The 17,004-nt window shown below is 32.6% G+C and overlaps 1 protein-coding gene across 1 annotated transcript; it reads right to left on the bottom strand.

Annotated features, from left to right (window-relative positions):
• Nucleotides 1–3,029: 3,029 nt before the first annotated feature.
• LOC143249930 (synaptotagmin-4-like) lies at nt 3,030–15,827 on the bottom strand. The gene is made up of 3 exons (XM_076500545.1): nt 14,952–15,827; nt 14,363–14,486; nt 3,030–7,008 (listed from the first exon to the last, which is right to left on the bottom strand). Exons 1-3 carry the CDS (start codon nt 15,804–15,806, stop codon nt 6,704–6,706), a joined length of 1,284 nt encoding a protein of 427 aa, XP_076356660.1. The 5' UTR covers nt 15,807–15,827; the 3' UTR covers nt 3,030–6,703.
• Nucleotides 15,828–17,004: the final 1,177 nt, after the last annotated feature.

Here is a 17,004-nt window from a genome sequence, read left to right as displayed (position 1 = left end):
AAAATGAAATCGAAGAAATCAAAGTGAAAGAATCTCATGTAGAAGTCGAAATCTCAAATGAAATGTGAATATTCGTGAATGAATGTCAGAATCGAAAAAGAAATGTGAAATGAAGAATATCGAATGAAAGAACATGTGGAAATGAAAGAATCTCGAAAGAATTTCGAATGAAGGAAATCTCGAATATAGAAAATAACGAGTGAAAGATCAATATAGAAGGAAAGAACAAGTAAAGTGAAAGAATATAGAAGAAAAGAAGCAAGTGGAAGTGAAGAGAATATAGAAGGAAAGAAGCAAGGAAGTGAAAGAAGAAAATATAGAAGGAAAGGAGCAAGTGGAAGTGAAGATGATATAGAAGGAAAGGAGCAAGTGGAAGTGAAGAGAATATAGAAGGAAAGGAGCAAGTAGAAGTGAAGAGAATATAGAAGGAAAGGAGCAAGTAGAAGTGAAGAGAATATAGAAGGAAAGGAGCAAGTGGAAGTGAAGAGAATATAGGAGGAAAGGAGTATGTGGAAGTGAAGAGAATAAGACATAAGATGAAATCGCCAACCCACCCAACAGAAAGAAGATTAACCCAAGAAAGACAATGGAGTCCAGATCAGCCGATCCAAACAGAAATCTCAAAATAAAGAAATTGGAGCTACTTACAAAGATAGTGCTGGTACAAAACAACAAAAGAGAGACTAACGCCATGGATGCTGCTACTAAAAGAAACACAATCAAGAAAACGCGCCTCACTTACCACAAGGAGGAGGTGTCGTTTCTATGATTCATGGCTGTTCGACTAATTGACAAATGAAGTCAGTAGATGGAGTAACAGCTACAGAATTGATTGGAGCATGTGACAAACGACTAAAAGTGACGACAACTCACAGCATGCCAGTAGGTCAGGGACAAGAAAGAAAAAGTCCAATAAGACACTGTGTGCAATAATGCAACAGTAAGGGCCATTCAAGTACCTGATAACCAGATGACAGGCAAAGTGCACCAGTGCATGCTAATTGATGGGACAGTGAGAAAGCTTCCCATAGAAAAATAATGGTGAATACTCCATATTATGTAGGAAACCTCGAAGCCATGTGTATAAAGGCGCTAATATACGAGTTAGTGATTGGAAACATACCAAGTAGAAGTTATTTGGAAAAAAAAAAACAGAAAGAAGACTGATGTGATATCTGTAGTCACCATTAGAGCTCTATGGAAGAAAATAAAGCAAGACATCAAGCCATTGCAATTATTAAAATGTGACATTCCATATGTAGGTTTATGTGAATGAAAAATGCTAAGAAGAAACTTCAGGGCAGTGCTCCATCAAGCACAATATAAAATAGAAAGTGGCTGACAAAACAGAGGACCGGAGAGGATTATTGAACTGAACCTATTAAAGCATTTCTACTGGAGAAGCTAAACACATCAAAGCAGTAAGAAGTGCTTGAATAACAAGAAGGTCAATGATCGAACTTTTGAGGAGAAACAGAAGGTCTTACTTCTGCTGCCCACAGCCAACGCAAACTCACCCAGCAGTAGAAAGGACCATTTCTAGAACAGGAAGTGGTTAGCATAATGCATTATAAAATAAAAGTAAACAAGGTTTACCATGCAATTCTGTTGAAGAGGTATTTAAAGAAGAAAGACGTCTTGGGTGCGGGTACTGAGGCAAAGATGGACATAGCAGGTGTAGCTTTCATAGATGCAAAACCAGAAGACAGTGACTTTGTTACAGAAGAAAAAAACCATTTGATGTGGATGAGACGTACAAGGATGTCAATGTAAATAACAAACTTATTGTAAAGAAGAAAAGAGAAGTGCAGTAATTACTGTGCCAACATACAACTCAAGATGAAGACAAGGGATCCTGTGAAGCCCTACTGGAGGCCCTGTATGAAGAAAGACTGACAAAGGAACTGCAAGTGTTGGTGCAGACTATATAAATAGCCTTTTTGTGTGAAATAAGAATTCTTTATATGTAGTGTAAAAATATTGCAAGTATTTTTTCTTGAAGATGGATTATTGTTGGACTGCTTGATATATTCAGTCCCTGTTGGACGGCTCGGCATGGTTAGGGCGCTGGCCTTGCAATCTGAGAGTCATGGGTTCAAATATTTTTCCCACTAAATATACTCGCCATTTCAGCTGGGGTGCCATTATAACGTGACTGTAAACCAACTATTTGCTGGTAAAATAGTAACCTAAAAGTTAGCAATGGTTAATGGTGACTAACTGCCTTCCCTCTAAGCTTTCACTGCTGAATAAAAGATAGCGATCTCAAACAGCTCTCGTGTAACTTTGCTCGACATTCAAACCAAAATTCATCGTACTTTGATGAAACAGAATATATAACGATTGAATCGTTTTAAAACGTCATGAAATATGTTTATTGTTGTCATTGTTAGTTTTTTAAAGATATTGAGCCTTCTACTTCTTATTTTGATTTAGTTTTGTTTTAAAATGTACTTATTGTCTGGGCTAAAATGTCTTACAGGAATTCTAAAATATGGCATACTTTTTAGTAACAAACTTAAGCCTAAATATAAAAGTTTATTGATTGCTTTATTTTATTTGTTTGATGTAAGTTGTTGTTGATTTCTGCGATGAAGAAAAAAAAAAGAAAATTTTCAATAAATGGCTCTTTCGGCATTTCTTAAGCTCAGAAAACAAAGTACTTGTCATGTGTAAGATCGCTTTGCCTGACTGTTTAAAAGATTTAGAATTGTTTCACGCCGTAATTTGAATGTTAAAATCGTGATCCAATGATACCTTTATTCAAAACGAACAAAATTCGAGCTTCCTTTGAAAGATTTTTACAAATTAAATTACAGTTATCCTGCCTAACATACAATTAAATAATATGAGAAACATAATAGTTCAGTTGTATCCCATATACACTTGAATGTTGCATGAAATTCTAATGTAATATCTGCACGCCAGTTTTGTAAACGTTGTTTACTACTACGAAGGATCCATCGGTCAGTAACTTCTACCTCAGATATCTTATTCGTTATTGAGTATGAAAAACAAAATCACCAAAATACTTAAAGGGGAATTTATTATTATTACACCACCTAGATTTTGTTCACTGTTGCAAAAATAAATAAATAAAATATTGACATTCAACTGAATTAGTCTGAGCATAGTTAACAAATCATTGGCAAACCATCTTCGTGACAGTTTCAGTCTTAAAACATGTACCTGAACATAAACAAATATACTTTTAACACTATTTCTCCAAACAAGTTTTCAACGGAAAAAACTTCAGTACACTTATCAACGTTGAAGCTTGATTATTTTAAGAAACAAAATATGCAATTATTTTCTTCATTTATATACATTTTTGCGGATTTTATTCTAAATCTAAAGAAGAGACAGTCAGACAGTTATTTAGCAGAGCAAATCGAACTTTCTTTCTTCTTGTCAGTTCAGTCGAGCTCTGACAACATCGTATCTTTTTCTGTAAAGTAAAATTTCAGTATAACACTGAAACTTACAGAAACTCAAATTCACCTTGTGAAATACTCATACGTTTTTATTACGTATTTATGGCACACACAAATAAATTATATTAAGGGTTTTCAAACAATTTCACAAAACTGTTTTGTCACGACACAACGACACTATATAAGGCAGTGATGGCGAACCTATGACACGCGAAAAATATTTGCTGGCAAGCGACATGCAGCGCCGTCTATTGATTCTTTAAACCTTAACGCTAAACCATGATAAATAAATATACATAAGTAATGAATATAATTATTGCCAAATGCAGCAGCGAATGATTTTTTCCAACCCGGTAGCAGTGAGAAATGGTCACAGCAGACATCTCACGCCCTCTTGACTCAAGTTTTGCGGTTATGGGAACACATGACATCGGATGACACGTTTTGAATTCCTCATAGGTCCAGTGTACACGTAAGTATTTGAGTAAAAAATAGAAGTAAACTGTTGGTATTGGTTTCACTCTGCTCATAGGGTTCTTCTGTTGTTCGTGAGTGAATACGAGAAAGTTAATGATAATAACAGTAAATATGCATTTATTTTTTCACAGTAAATATATGAATTATATCGTGTTATTTGGCGTGGCATGTGTATATTTTTATCAGTTATTTAATTATAGATTTATTTTTATATAAATGACATAACTTTTCAGTTGTTGTTATAAGTTAAATTATCGTATTTAAGTTAATTGGTAAGATATCTTTAAGTTGTATTTACCGTTTTCAGTTTGTCAGCTCAACCAGCAAAGAAACAAAAACATTCAAGTGGAAGGAGTAGCAGAGATTTTCAAGAATCGCGGACTGTAAGATTTGATCAAAAGTGGTGATAAAATATTATGTATCTTATGTTCTGTAGCAGTGATGTGCAGGACTTCCTCTGTAAAGTAGCATTATGAAATATATCGTAAACGGATTTATGATAAGAGTGTACAAGAACAAAAAGAACACATTTCTCAAGAAATCAGCAACAACAACATGAAGACAAATGTTTTGATGAAACTTGTTTCACGTAGTTCCAACTTCGTTGCTGCGTGTTTTAGGATGATTTCAAAGAATACTGCTTAACATGGAAAACCACTTAGTGATGAGAAGTATATTAAAGAATCATGCTTCTTTGTTTTTTGACGGTTTTTCAGGAAAAAAAAATATTCAGCGCATTAAGGAATTGTCAGTAAATAAAAACACAGTAAAAGACAGGACATAGAAACAAACATAACAGAACAGCTATCAAAAGATATTGGTTCATGTAAATTCCTTTCCATTTGTCTTGATGATAGCATTGATGTTACATCATCAGCTACGACAGCCATTATTATCCGATTTTGTAGGGGTGATAAAATCTCCGATGAACTGGTTAACTTGGTATCTTTATTTGAACATGCCACAGGGGCTGAAATATATATGGCAGTAGTAAACTAATTATCCAATAGTAATCCAATCGTGACAACTGATGGTGCACCCAGCATGATTGATAAAGAAGCAGGTTTTGGTAGGCTTTCATTGTATTATACATAAGAAGGCTTTATGTGCAAAAGCTGGCCTTAAGGAGCTTGCAAATCTGATGGAAATTGTAACCAAGTTAGTTTATTTTATTTCTGCGCATGCTTTGAAAAAATTACAATTTCAGAATTTACTGAGAGGTGAATTCGTTGTACACAGGACTACTTATGTACGACAGTGTTCGTTGGCTGAGTAGAGGTTCTGTCCTTAAACGGTTTGTTGAATGTTTAGATGAAATTCGTCTGTTTTTGACAAATGAAAAATTTTCTTGTCAAGAATTATGTGATGTTGTATGCGTTTTTAGATTGATGTTTTTACAAATTTCTCCTCAGATTTAAATGACTTGAACATCAAATTACAGGGATCTGCCAAAACACTTGATGTTACGTTTAATAACAAAAACTTTTGAAATGAAACTGAAAAGTTTTAAACGTGATGTTTACAATGGCACTTTTAAATATTTCCAAAACCTAAAACACACATTCGGAGCACAGATGTTGGAATTCATGAGAAAACACACATTCGGAGCTTCCAAATGTAATTTTCAAGCACCATTAATTCAACTTTTGAACATTTTTTTAAAGATTTAATAAGCTTAGGTTATTTGAGGAAACTGTAAAATTCATAAAGTATAGATACAGTAAAACATAAAACAAATTGAATTTGGAAATGTTGCAGTGGATTGACTTGGATAATTTTGAGATGCAACAAATTGATTTACAAAGCAGCTCAATTTGGAGGCAAACATTCGTCGATATAAGAGCTGAACTACAAGATGGGTTAGTGACCAGAATAGTGCAAAAAATGAGGTTCTGAAACTCTGGAATTCTATTACTGAAACTTTTGACTGTTATAAAATTGTTACAATGACAGTATTAACAGTATTTTCATCAACATATTTATACGAGTCATTATTTTCAGTGATGAATTTTGTATAGTATAATTATAGGAATAGACTTGCTGATAAATCTAGTGCTACATGTATGGACAACCAAGTACAAGCCTAATATAAAGTATCTGCCATCGCTGATGCAGCATAAAAAGTCTCATTAAGAGTAAAATATGCTTACATAATATGAACCAAAATTTATCATTTCACAAAGCGCTTTGTTAATAGTAAAATAATGAATAAATAAGCAAAATGACTCCTCCTGTTTCATTAAAAAAAGTCCATTATTATTGTTACTAGTTTATTAATTGTATTTCATGTGAATTACTACACTTATTAATAATATGTAACTCCTAAAGTTGTTTTACTTAAAATAATTCAGAATAATAATAAATGATAATCTGCTATTCACAATTACCATTGGCACACGAGAGAATCTTTCAGAAGATTATCTCCAATTTGGGCACACACTCTCAAAAAGGTTCGCCATCCCTGATATAAGGTATAATGTACAATAATTCACTTACAGAGAATTATTTCTTTGATGAAAGCGTCTTATTGGAAACAAATATATATATATACACATGAGGCTTGTTTTCAACACTTCTACATGAAACGGGAAAAACGCCAACCTTATTCCAAAACGAAACGTTATTTTCAATATTCAGCTGTAAACTCGATAAATAATTAAACATACACAAAATATCGGCGTGAATGAAAGATACTGAACTAGAGCTGTTTAGTTTTGCTTCAATATTATCAACATTTCTAAACTCAAACTCGGAGAAGTTAAGCTACTACTGAAGGCACATAAGACGATCCCTCATTCCATGAGTCTGTGCCACTCTGCTATCTGTCTACGAGGAGAGTTGGTAATCTCGTGCCAGTGGTGTTGTGCAGCGCCCCCAACCCGAGATCCTAGAACCAGCCGACCAACCACTTCGTTCTTTGTAACACAATCCCAGTCCAGAACAAGAAACTCCAGTCCCATACATCCCAGCCCTTCATTAGGGACATTAAAAACAAACGACTCGTTAAACAGAGGGTTAACTGTACGTTTCTTCACGTGCGTCTTCTTCTTAGCAATTCTCTGGTTCTTGTATAGAAGATACAACTTGACGTAGGGATCTGTTAAAGATAATATAGGCGTTCGGTTAACACAGAAAAACTATGTACATATAAACAAGCGGCTTGAAAAACTTTAAGTAGAACAATCTACTGGAAAAAATGTTTCTTTATTTCTGAGGTATAGAAATACCTAACAAAAATAAGCTAGTCTTGAATTAGATGAACAAAATTCGTTTTAAACTATATGGTATTATGTAGTTATATGGCAGTGTACGTAGCCACTGTCTTGTGTGGTTATATAGCAGTGTGCGTAGCCACTGTCTTGTGTAGTTATATAGCAGTGTACGTAGCCACTGTCTTGTGTAGTTATATAGCAGTGTACGTAGCCACTGTCTTGTGTAGTTATATAGCAGTGTACGTAGCCACTGTCTAACCACTTACACAATACCAGTAATCTCATTCTTCACGACGAGTGGTCCATTTTCAGATTCACTGTCTTAACGGTATTATTTAGGTCCATATGAAAAAATGAACTCAAATAAAACCTGAAAACAACAAACGGATGCTTTAAATAGAGATGTTCATTTAAAAACTACAGCTCTACAGGGTATTCAGTCGTATCTTAAGTAGGATATAAAACCAGGGTATTCATTTAGAAATAACAGCTCTACAGGGTATTCAGACATGTGTATCTTAGGTAGGATATAAAACACGGATATTCATTTGGAAACTACAGCTCTACAAGGTATTCATACTTGTGTATCTTAGGTAGGATATACAACAAGAGATATTCATTTAGAAACTACAGCTCTACATGGTATTCACACAATTGTATCTTAAGTAGGATATAAAACAAGAGATATTCATTTAGAAACTACAACTCTACATGGTATTCAGACATGTGTATCTTAAGTAGGATATAAAACATGAGATATTCATTTAGAAACTACAGCTCTACAGGGTATTCAGACATGTGTATCTTAAGTAGGATATAAAACAAGAGATATTCATTTAGAAACTACAGCTCTACATGGTATTCAGACATGTGTATCTTAAGTAGGATATAAAACATGAGATATTCATTTAGAAACTACAGCTCTACAGGGTATTCAGACATGTGTATCTTAAGTAGGATATAAAACAAGAGATATTCATTTAGAAACTACAACTCTACATGGTGTTCAGACATGTGTATCTTAAGTAGGATATAAAACAAGAGATATTCATTTAGAAACTACAACTCTACATGGTATTCAGAACATGTGTATCTTAAGTAGGATATAAAACAAGAGATATTCCTTTAGAAACTACAGCTCTACATGGTATTTAGACATGTGTATCTTAAGTAGGATATAAAACAAGAGATATTCATTTAGAAACTACATCTCTACATGGTATTCAGACATGTGTATCTTAAGTAGGATATAAAACAAGAGATATTCATTTAGAAACTACAACTCTACAGGGTATTCAGACATGTGTATCTTAAGTAGGATATAAAACAAGAGATATTCATTTAGAAACTACAGCTCTACATGGTATTCAGACATGTGTATCTTAAGTAGGATATAAAACATGAGATATTCATTTAGAAACTACAGCTCTACAGGGTATTCAGACATGTGTATCTTAAGTAGGATATAAAACAAGAGATATTCATTTAGAAACTACAGCTCTACATGGTATTCAGACATGTGTATCTTAAGTAGGATATAAAACATGAGATATTCATTTAGAAACTACAGCTCTACAGGGTATTCAGACATGTGTATCTTAAGTAGGATATAAAACAAGAGATATTCATTTAGAAACTACAACTCTACATGGTGTTCAGACATGTGTATCTAAAGTAGGATATAAAACAAGAGATATTCATTTAGAAACTACAACTCTACATGGTATTCGAACATGTGTATCTTAAGTAGGATATAAAACAAGAGATATTCCTTTAGAAACTACAGCTCTACATGGTATTTAGACATGTGTATCTTAAGTAGGATATAAAACAAGAGATATTCATTTAGAAACTACATCTCTACATGGTATTCAGACATGTGTATCTTAAGTAGGATATAAAACAAGAGATATTCATTTAGAAACTACAACTCTACAGGGTATTCAGACATGTGTATCTTAAGTAGGATATAAAACAAGAGATATTCATTTAGAAACTACAACTCTACATGGTATTCAGACATGTGTATCTTAAGTAGGATATAAAACATGAGATATTCATTTAGAAACTACAGCTCTACAGGGTATTCAGACATGTGTATCTTAAGTAGGATATAAAACAAGAGATATTCATTTAGAAACTACAGCTCTACATGGTATTCAGACATGTGTATCTTAAGTAGGATATAAAACATGAGATATTCATTTAGAAACTACAGCTCTACAGGGTATTCAGACATGTGTATCTTAAGTAGGATATAAAACAAGAGATATTCATTTAGAAACTACAACTCTACATGGTGTTCAGACATGTGTATCTTAAGTAGGATATAAAACAAGAGATATTCATTTAGAAACTACAACTCTACATGGTATTCGAACATGTGTATCTTAAGTAGGATATAAAACAAGAGATATTCCTTTAGAAACTACAGCTCTACATGGTATTTAGACATGTGTATCTTAAGTAGGATATAAAACAAGAGATATTCATTTAGAAACTACATCTCTACATGGTATTCAGACATGTGTATCTTAAGTAGGATATAAAACAAGAGATATTCATTTAGAAACTACAACTCTACAGGGTATTCAGACATGTGTATCTTAAGTAGGATATAAAACAAGAGATATTCATTTAGAAACTACAGCTCTACATGGTATTCAGACATGTGTATCTTAAGTAGGATATAAAACATGAGATATTCATTTAGAAACTACAGCTCTACAGGGTATTCAGACATGTGTATCTTAAGTAGGATATAAAACAAGAGATATTCATTTAGAAACTACAGCTCTACATGGTATTCAGACATGTGTATCTTAAGTAGGATATAAAACATGAGATATTCATTTAGAAACTACAGCTCTACAGGGTATTCAGACATGTGTATCTTAAGTAGGATATAAAACAAGAGATATTCATTTAGAAACTACAACTCTACATGGTGTTCAGACATGTGTATCTAAAGTAGGATATAAAACAAGAGATATTCATTTAGAAACTACAACTCTACATGGTATTCGAACATGTGTATCTTAAGTAGGATATAAAACAAGAGATATTCCTTTAGAAACTACAGCTCTACATGGTATTTAGACATGTGTATCTTAAGTAGGATATAAAACAAGAGATATTCATTTAGAAACTACATCTCTACATGGTATTCAGACATGTGTATCTTAAGTAGGATATAAAACAAGAGATATTCATTTAGAAACTACAACTCTACAGGGTATTCAGACATGTGTATCTTAAGTAGGATATAAAACAAGAGATATTCATTTAGAAACTACAGCTCTACATGGTATTCAGACATGTGTATCTTAAGTAGGATATAAAACATGAGATATTCATTTAGAAACTACAGCTCTACAGGGTATTCAGACATGTGTATCTTAAGTAGGATATAAAACAAGAGATATTCATTTAGAAACTACAACTCTACATGGTATTCAGACATGTGTATCTTAAGTAGGATATAAAACAAGAGATATTCCTTTAGAAACTACAGCTCTACATGGTATTTAGACATGTGTATCTTAAGTAGGATATAAAACAAGAGATATTCATTTAGAAACTACAACTCTACATGGTATTCAGACATGTGTATCTTAAGTAGGATATAAAACAAGAGATATTCATTTAGAAACTACATCTCTACATGGTATTCATACATGTGTATCTTAAGTAGGATATAAAACAAGAGATATTCATTTAGAAACTACAACTCTACAGGGTATTCAGACATGTGTATCTTAAGTAGGATATAAAACAAGAGATATTCATTTAGAAACTACAGCTCTACATGGTGTTCAGACATGTGTATCTTAAGTAGGATATAAAACAAGAGATATTCATTTAGAAACTACAACTCTACATGGTATTCAGACATGTGTATCTTAAGTAGGATATAAAACAAGAGATATTCCTTTAGAAACTACAGCTCTACATGGTATTTAGACATGTGTATCTTAAGTAGGATATAAAACAAGAGATATTCATTTAGAAACTACAACTCTACATGGTATTCAGACATGTGTATCTTAAGTAGGATATAAAACAAGAGATATTCATTTAGAAACTACAGCTCTACAGGGTATTCAGACATGTGTATCTTAAGTAGGATATAAAACAAGAGATATTCATTTAGAAACTACAACTCTACATGGTATTCAGACATGTGTATCTTAAGTAGGATATAAAACAAGAGATATTCCTTTAGAAACTACAGCTCTACATGGTATTTAGACATGTGTATCTTAAGTAGGATATAAAACAAGAGATATTCATTTAGAAACTACATCTCTACATGGTATTCAGACATGTGTATCTTAAGTAGGATATAAAACAAGAGATATTCATTTAGAAACTACAACTCTACAGGGTATTCAGACATGTGTATCTTAAGTAGGATATAAAACAAGAGATATTCATTTAGAAACTACAGCTCTACAGGGTATTCAGACATGTGTATCTTAAGTAGGATATGAAACAAGAGATATTCATTTAGAAACTACAGCTCTACATGGTATTCACACATTTGTATCTTAAGTAGGATATAAAACAAGAGATATTCATTTAAAAACTACAACTCTACATGGTATTCAGACATGTGTATCTTAAGTAGGATATAAAACAAGAGATATTCATTTAGAAACTACAACTCTACAGGGTATTCAGACATGCGTATCTTAAGTAGGATATAAAACAAGAGATATTCATTTAGAAACTACAACTCTACATGGTATTCAGACATGTGTATCTTAAGTAGGATATAAAACAAGAGATATTCATTTAGAAACTACAACTCTACAGGGTATTCAGACATGTGTATCTTAAGTAGGATATAAAACAGGAGATATTCATTTAAAAACTACAACTCTACATGGTATTCAGACATGTGTATCTTAAGTAGGATATAAAACAAGAGATATTCATTTAGAAACTACAGCTCTACATGGTATTCACACATTTGTATCTTAAGTAGGATATAAAACAAGAGATATTCATTTAAAAACTACAACTCTACATGGTATTCAGACATGTGTATCTTAAGTAGGATATAAAACAAGAGATATTCATTTAGAAACTACAACTCTACAGGGTATTCAGACATGTGTATCTTAAGTAGGATATAAAACAGGAGATATTCATTTAGAAACTACAACTCTACATGGTATTCAGACATGTGTATCTTAAGTAGGATATAAAACAGGAATGTTCATGTGTGTATATTGGTGCAACTTATATTAGTAAACTTTACATTGGTAGAACATATATCGGTGGAACTTATATTAGTAGACTTTATATTGGTAGAAATTATATTAGTAGACTTTACATCGGTAGAACTTATATTAGTAGACTTTACATTGGTAGAGCTTATATTAGTAGACTTTATATTGGTATAACTTATATTAGTAGACTTTATATTGGTATAACCTGTATTAGTGATACCTATATTGGTATAACTTATACTAGTAGTACCTATATTGTTATAACTTATATTAGTAGACTTTACATTGGTAGAACTTATATTAGTAGACTTTACATTGGTAGAATGCATATCGGTAGAACTTACATTGGCATTACTTATATTAGTAGACTTTATATTGGTAGAACTTATATTAGTAAACTTTACATTGGTAAAACTTATATCGGTAGAACTTACATTGGCATTACTTATATTAGTAGACTTTATATTGGTATTACTTATATTAGTAGACTTTATATTGGTATTACTTATAATAGTAAACTTTACATAGGTAGAAGGTATATCGGTAGAACTTATATTAGTAGACTTTACATCGGTAAACTTTACATTGGTAGAACTTATATTAGTAGACTTTATATTGATAGAACTTATATTAGTAAACTTTATACTCGTAGAACTTATATTAGTAAACTTTATACTCGTAGAACTTATATTAGTAGACTTTATACTGGTAGAACTTATATTAGTAGACTTTATATTAGTATAAGGTATATTAGTAGACTTTATACAGGTAGAACTTATATTAGTAGACTTTATATTGGTAGAACTTATATTAGTAGACTTTATATTTGGTAGAACGTATATTAGTAGACTTTATATTGGTAGAACTTATATTAGTAGACTTTATATTTGGTAGAACTTATATTAGTAGACTTTATACAGGTAGAACTTATATTAGTAAACTTTATATTTGGTAGAACGTATATTAGTAGACTTTATACAGGTAGAACTTATATTAGTAGACTTTATATTTGGTAGAACTTATATTAGTAGACTTTATATTTGGTAGAACGTATATTAGTAGACTTTATACAGGTATAACGTATATTAGTATACTTTATATTTGGTAGAACATATATTAGTAGACTTTATATTTGGTAGAACTTATATTAGTAGACTTTATATTTGGTAGAACGTATATTAGTAGACTTTATACAGGTATAACGTATATTAGTATACTTTATATTTGGTAGAACGTATATTAGTAGACTTTATACAGGTATAACGTATATTAATATACTTTATATTTGGTAGAACGTATATTAGTAGACTTTATATTTGGTAGAACGTATATTAGTAGACTTTATACAGGTATAACGTATATTAATATACTTTATATTTGGTAAAACGTATATTAGTAGACTTTATACAGGTATAATGTATATTAGTAGACTTTATATTTGGTAGAACGTATATTAGTAGACTTTATACAGGTATAACGTATATTAGTAGACTTTATATTTGGTAGAACGTATATTAGTAGACTTTATATTTGGTAGAACGTATATTAGTAGACTTTATATTGGTAGAACGTATATTAGTAGACTTTATACAGGTATAACGTATATTAGTAGACTTTATATTTGGTAGAACGTATATTAGTAGACTTTATACAGGTATAACGTATATTAGTAGACTTTATATTTGGTAGAACGTATATTAGTAGACTTTATACAGGTATAACGTATATTAGTAGACTTTATATAGGTATAGCGTATATTAGTAGACTTTATATTTAGTAGAACTGCTTTGTTGTTTTTTAATGTATACACAAAGTTGTTTTGTTTTCTAAATTACTCCATTACTTCAGCTGACCTTTTTTAACTTTTTTTAACAATTTCGCCCCTGGATATACTAAAGTGTGGCCTTACATTCTACAAGTATTTAACTAAGTTTTGAAGTTATAGCTGGACTGAAATGAAATAAAACTAGAATCCTAAAGAACACCGTGGTGTGAAGTTTACCACTTATTCCAGTCACGTTCACCTTCGGAAGGTTTCTTGCTTTCAGTACCACGGCTGTCAATCTGCTCGCTGCAGGTTGGTAACACAGAGAAACCAGCAACTCTCCACGTCCGTGTGACCGAAGCTATCAGAGAACGTTTGCAATATGAAACAAGTGTTGTTTTTCAAACGTTTACTTATAAGATAAATCTCAAAACAAAACTTTCAACCAGTCATCAACATTGAGTTGAAACTACAATCATTAAGAATAATTTATAAACGAAAATATGGATCTTAAATGTACATGAAATTAGCAGAAGAATGTACCGATGTCAGAATCGACGTGTCAACAATGATGTGATGGTGACCTAACTAGGCTTAAGATAATCGAGTTACTTTATTTCTGAGGAAAAGTTTTAAGTCCACAATAATTCAGTAGAGCGTAATACGAGTATTTCTCAAAACAAGAAATATCCTAAAAAATAAATTAGTTCTTCAGAATAAAATGTTCCGTTTCCATTAAACATTATGTATATTATTATTATTAGTATATATGTCATATATATAATACTATATGTATATTAAGTTGTCACAGTTCAAAGTGATTTACCTTCAGTGTCCGGGGAGCAATTTCCTTTGTGAGAGTAATTTCCTTCTCTAATTCTTCAAACTCGCAGTTTTGAAAGGGATAAATGACTTCCCCAATGATGTCATCTCTGGAGTATCGGTCAAAGCTAAGAACCACAAAGTGTAGGGTAGTGACCTCAAGCTTGTTGGGAGTGATGCCGTAAAACGTGAATTCTTCGTCATAATGAGGGTGTAAGGTGTTCCGCAGTACTCTGGTTTTCACTTTGTGCTGTTTATCCGGAAGCAACAACAGCTTAACGTAAGGGTCAGATGTCCCCTTGTTCAAGTCTTTCGGTGGCAGGTGCGTACATTGAACAATGGTGACCAGCAGGGACTGCTTCTCTGCCGAGTACCTCAACCGAAAGTGGAGTTTGCCAAGCTTGCTATCGTGTTCATTAATAATTTCTTTCTCTCTCTTATTTCCTTCTTTCTCTTTATTACCATGACAACCGTGAACTTCGTTTTCGTTTTTAATGTGACACTTTGGGATCGACTGTTTACATTCGTGGACACCTGGTGATTGATACCTCAGAGTGTCAGTATTTCCTCTGTCCATGTTCTGAGAAGCGGAAGATGACTTGTCAAAGAGAGGCTTATTTTGGTTTGTGGAACTTGAGTTTTGTTTCAAACTTCTGGCTGTTTTCAAGGCAGTTGGTTTTCGCAGAACGACAGGTTTTTCCTGGACATTTTTCTTGAAAATGAAACACAGTTTGTGAACGACCTGCAACGTTTTACGTCGATAACAATAGCACGTGACTGCTGCTAACGTGAAGACAAAAAAGCGCTTCCAATGCATATCCCAACCAGTGTAGGCATTGTAACTGTAAAACAAATACATTCGAAGGTGTGTACACTGTTAAGTGATTGAATCTGTTACCTGAATCAACTTTCACTTCAGTTTCTGTTCAGTATATTTTGATGTAATAGCTACAGAAGACTAAACATTATTTATTACCTGAATCTTGTTGTAAAATTAACAATAATTTTAATTTATATTTAATATTTGTATTGCCAAAAATATCCCTGATAAACACTTTATATATATGTATATATATTTGTGGTGTTAAGCGTACTCAAGATACAAACACTTGTAATATATACAGTTTTCAAATCCACCTATCAACACCTTTTTCACTTGTCAAAATCTTTCAAGACAAAAGAAATAAAGCGATCTAATAGGTGGAAACTGGAATGAAACAATTTTAAAACAGCGAATAGAAATCCCTCTAAGGTGTTCAACTAAATAAATAAAACTTTCGAAATTAAAATAACAAGAATATATATAATACAACCAGTCTGTTTGTTGTTAAGCGCAAAACTAGACAATAAGCTATCTGTGCTGTGGGGCCAGCATAGCCAGGTGGTTAAGGCATACAACTCATAATCCGAAGGTCACGAGTTCGAATCCAGGTCGCACCGAACATGCTCGCCCTTTCAGCCGTGGGGACGTTATAAATTACGATCAATCCCACTATTCGTTGGTAAAAGAGTAGCCCAACAGCTGCCTTCCCTCTGGTCTTACACTGCTAAATTCGGGACGGCCAGCGCAGATAGCCCTCGTGCAGCTTTGCACTAAATTAAAAAAAAAAATATGCTGTGACCACTACACGTACCGCAGAGCCACTGGAGGAGGGATAGTTGAGATTGCGTAGACACAGTTATGTAGAGATAACTTGAAACACTTATATTATTATCAAACGAATAAGAGTTATAGCTGCGACTTTTGTTTTCAAGTATTAAGTGTAATAATAAGTTCGATTTATTTCTCTTGTTTTTCATATTAGATCAATACTTTTAGTCAGAGCAGATGTGTGTGTGTTCGTTGTTAAACACAAAGCTATAAAATGGGATATCTGAGTCCTGCACCCACCTGGTATCGAGACAGGGCTTTTTTGTTGTCATAAGCTCTAGAACTTACCGCTAAAATACCAGTGGTAGAGAACAAGCGAAACAAAATATATAGAATGAAATAACCAAAATATACCAGATATATACAAGAAAAACTTATCTCAATCCTCATATTAAACACCTGTCAT

This window comes from Tachypleus tridentatus, chromosome 4 (genome assembly GCF_004210375.1).
Source record: "Tachypleus tridentatus isolate NWPU-2018 chromosome 4, ASM421037v1, whole genome shotgun sequence".
Classification (NCBI taxonomy): Eukaryota; Metazoa; Arthropoda; class Merostomata; order Xiphosura; family Limulidae; genus Tachypleus; species Tachypleus tridentatus.
Note: the sequence above shows the minus strand (reverse complement) of the source record. Positions and strands in the feature narration are given on the sequence as shown.

Coding starts and splice junctions, on each gene's coding strand:
- LOC143249930 (XM_076500545.1), bottom strand. CDS start 15,806: ATGTATTTGTTTTACAGTTACAATGCCTACACTGGTTGGGATATGCAT. Junction 14,487..14,951: donor TTGCTCCCCGGACACTGAAG/GTAAATCACTTT, acceptor GTTCTCTGATAG/CTTCGGTCACACGGACGTGG. Junction 7,009..14,362: donor GAACGTGACTGGAATAAGTG/GTAAACTTCACA, acceptor TATCTTTAACAG/ATCCCTACGTCAAGTTGTAT.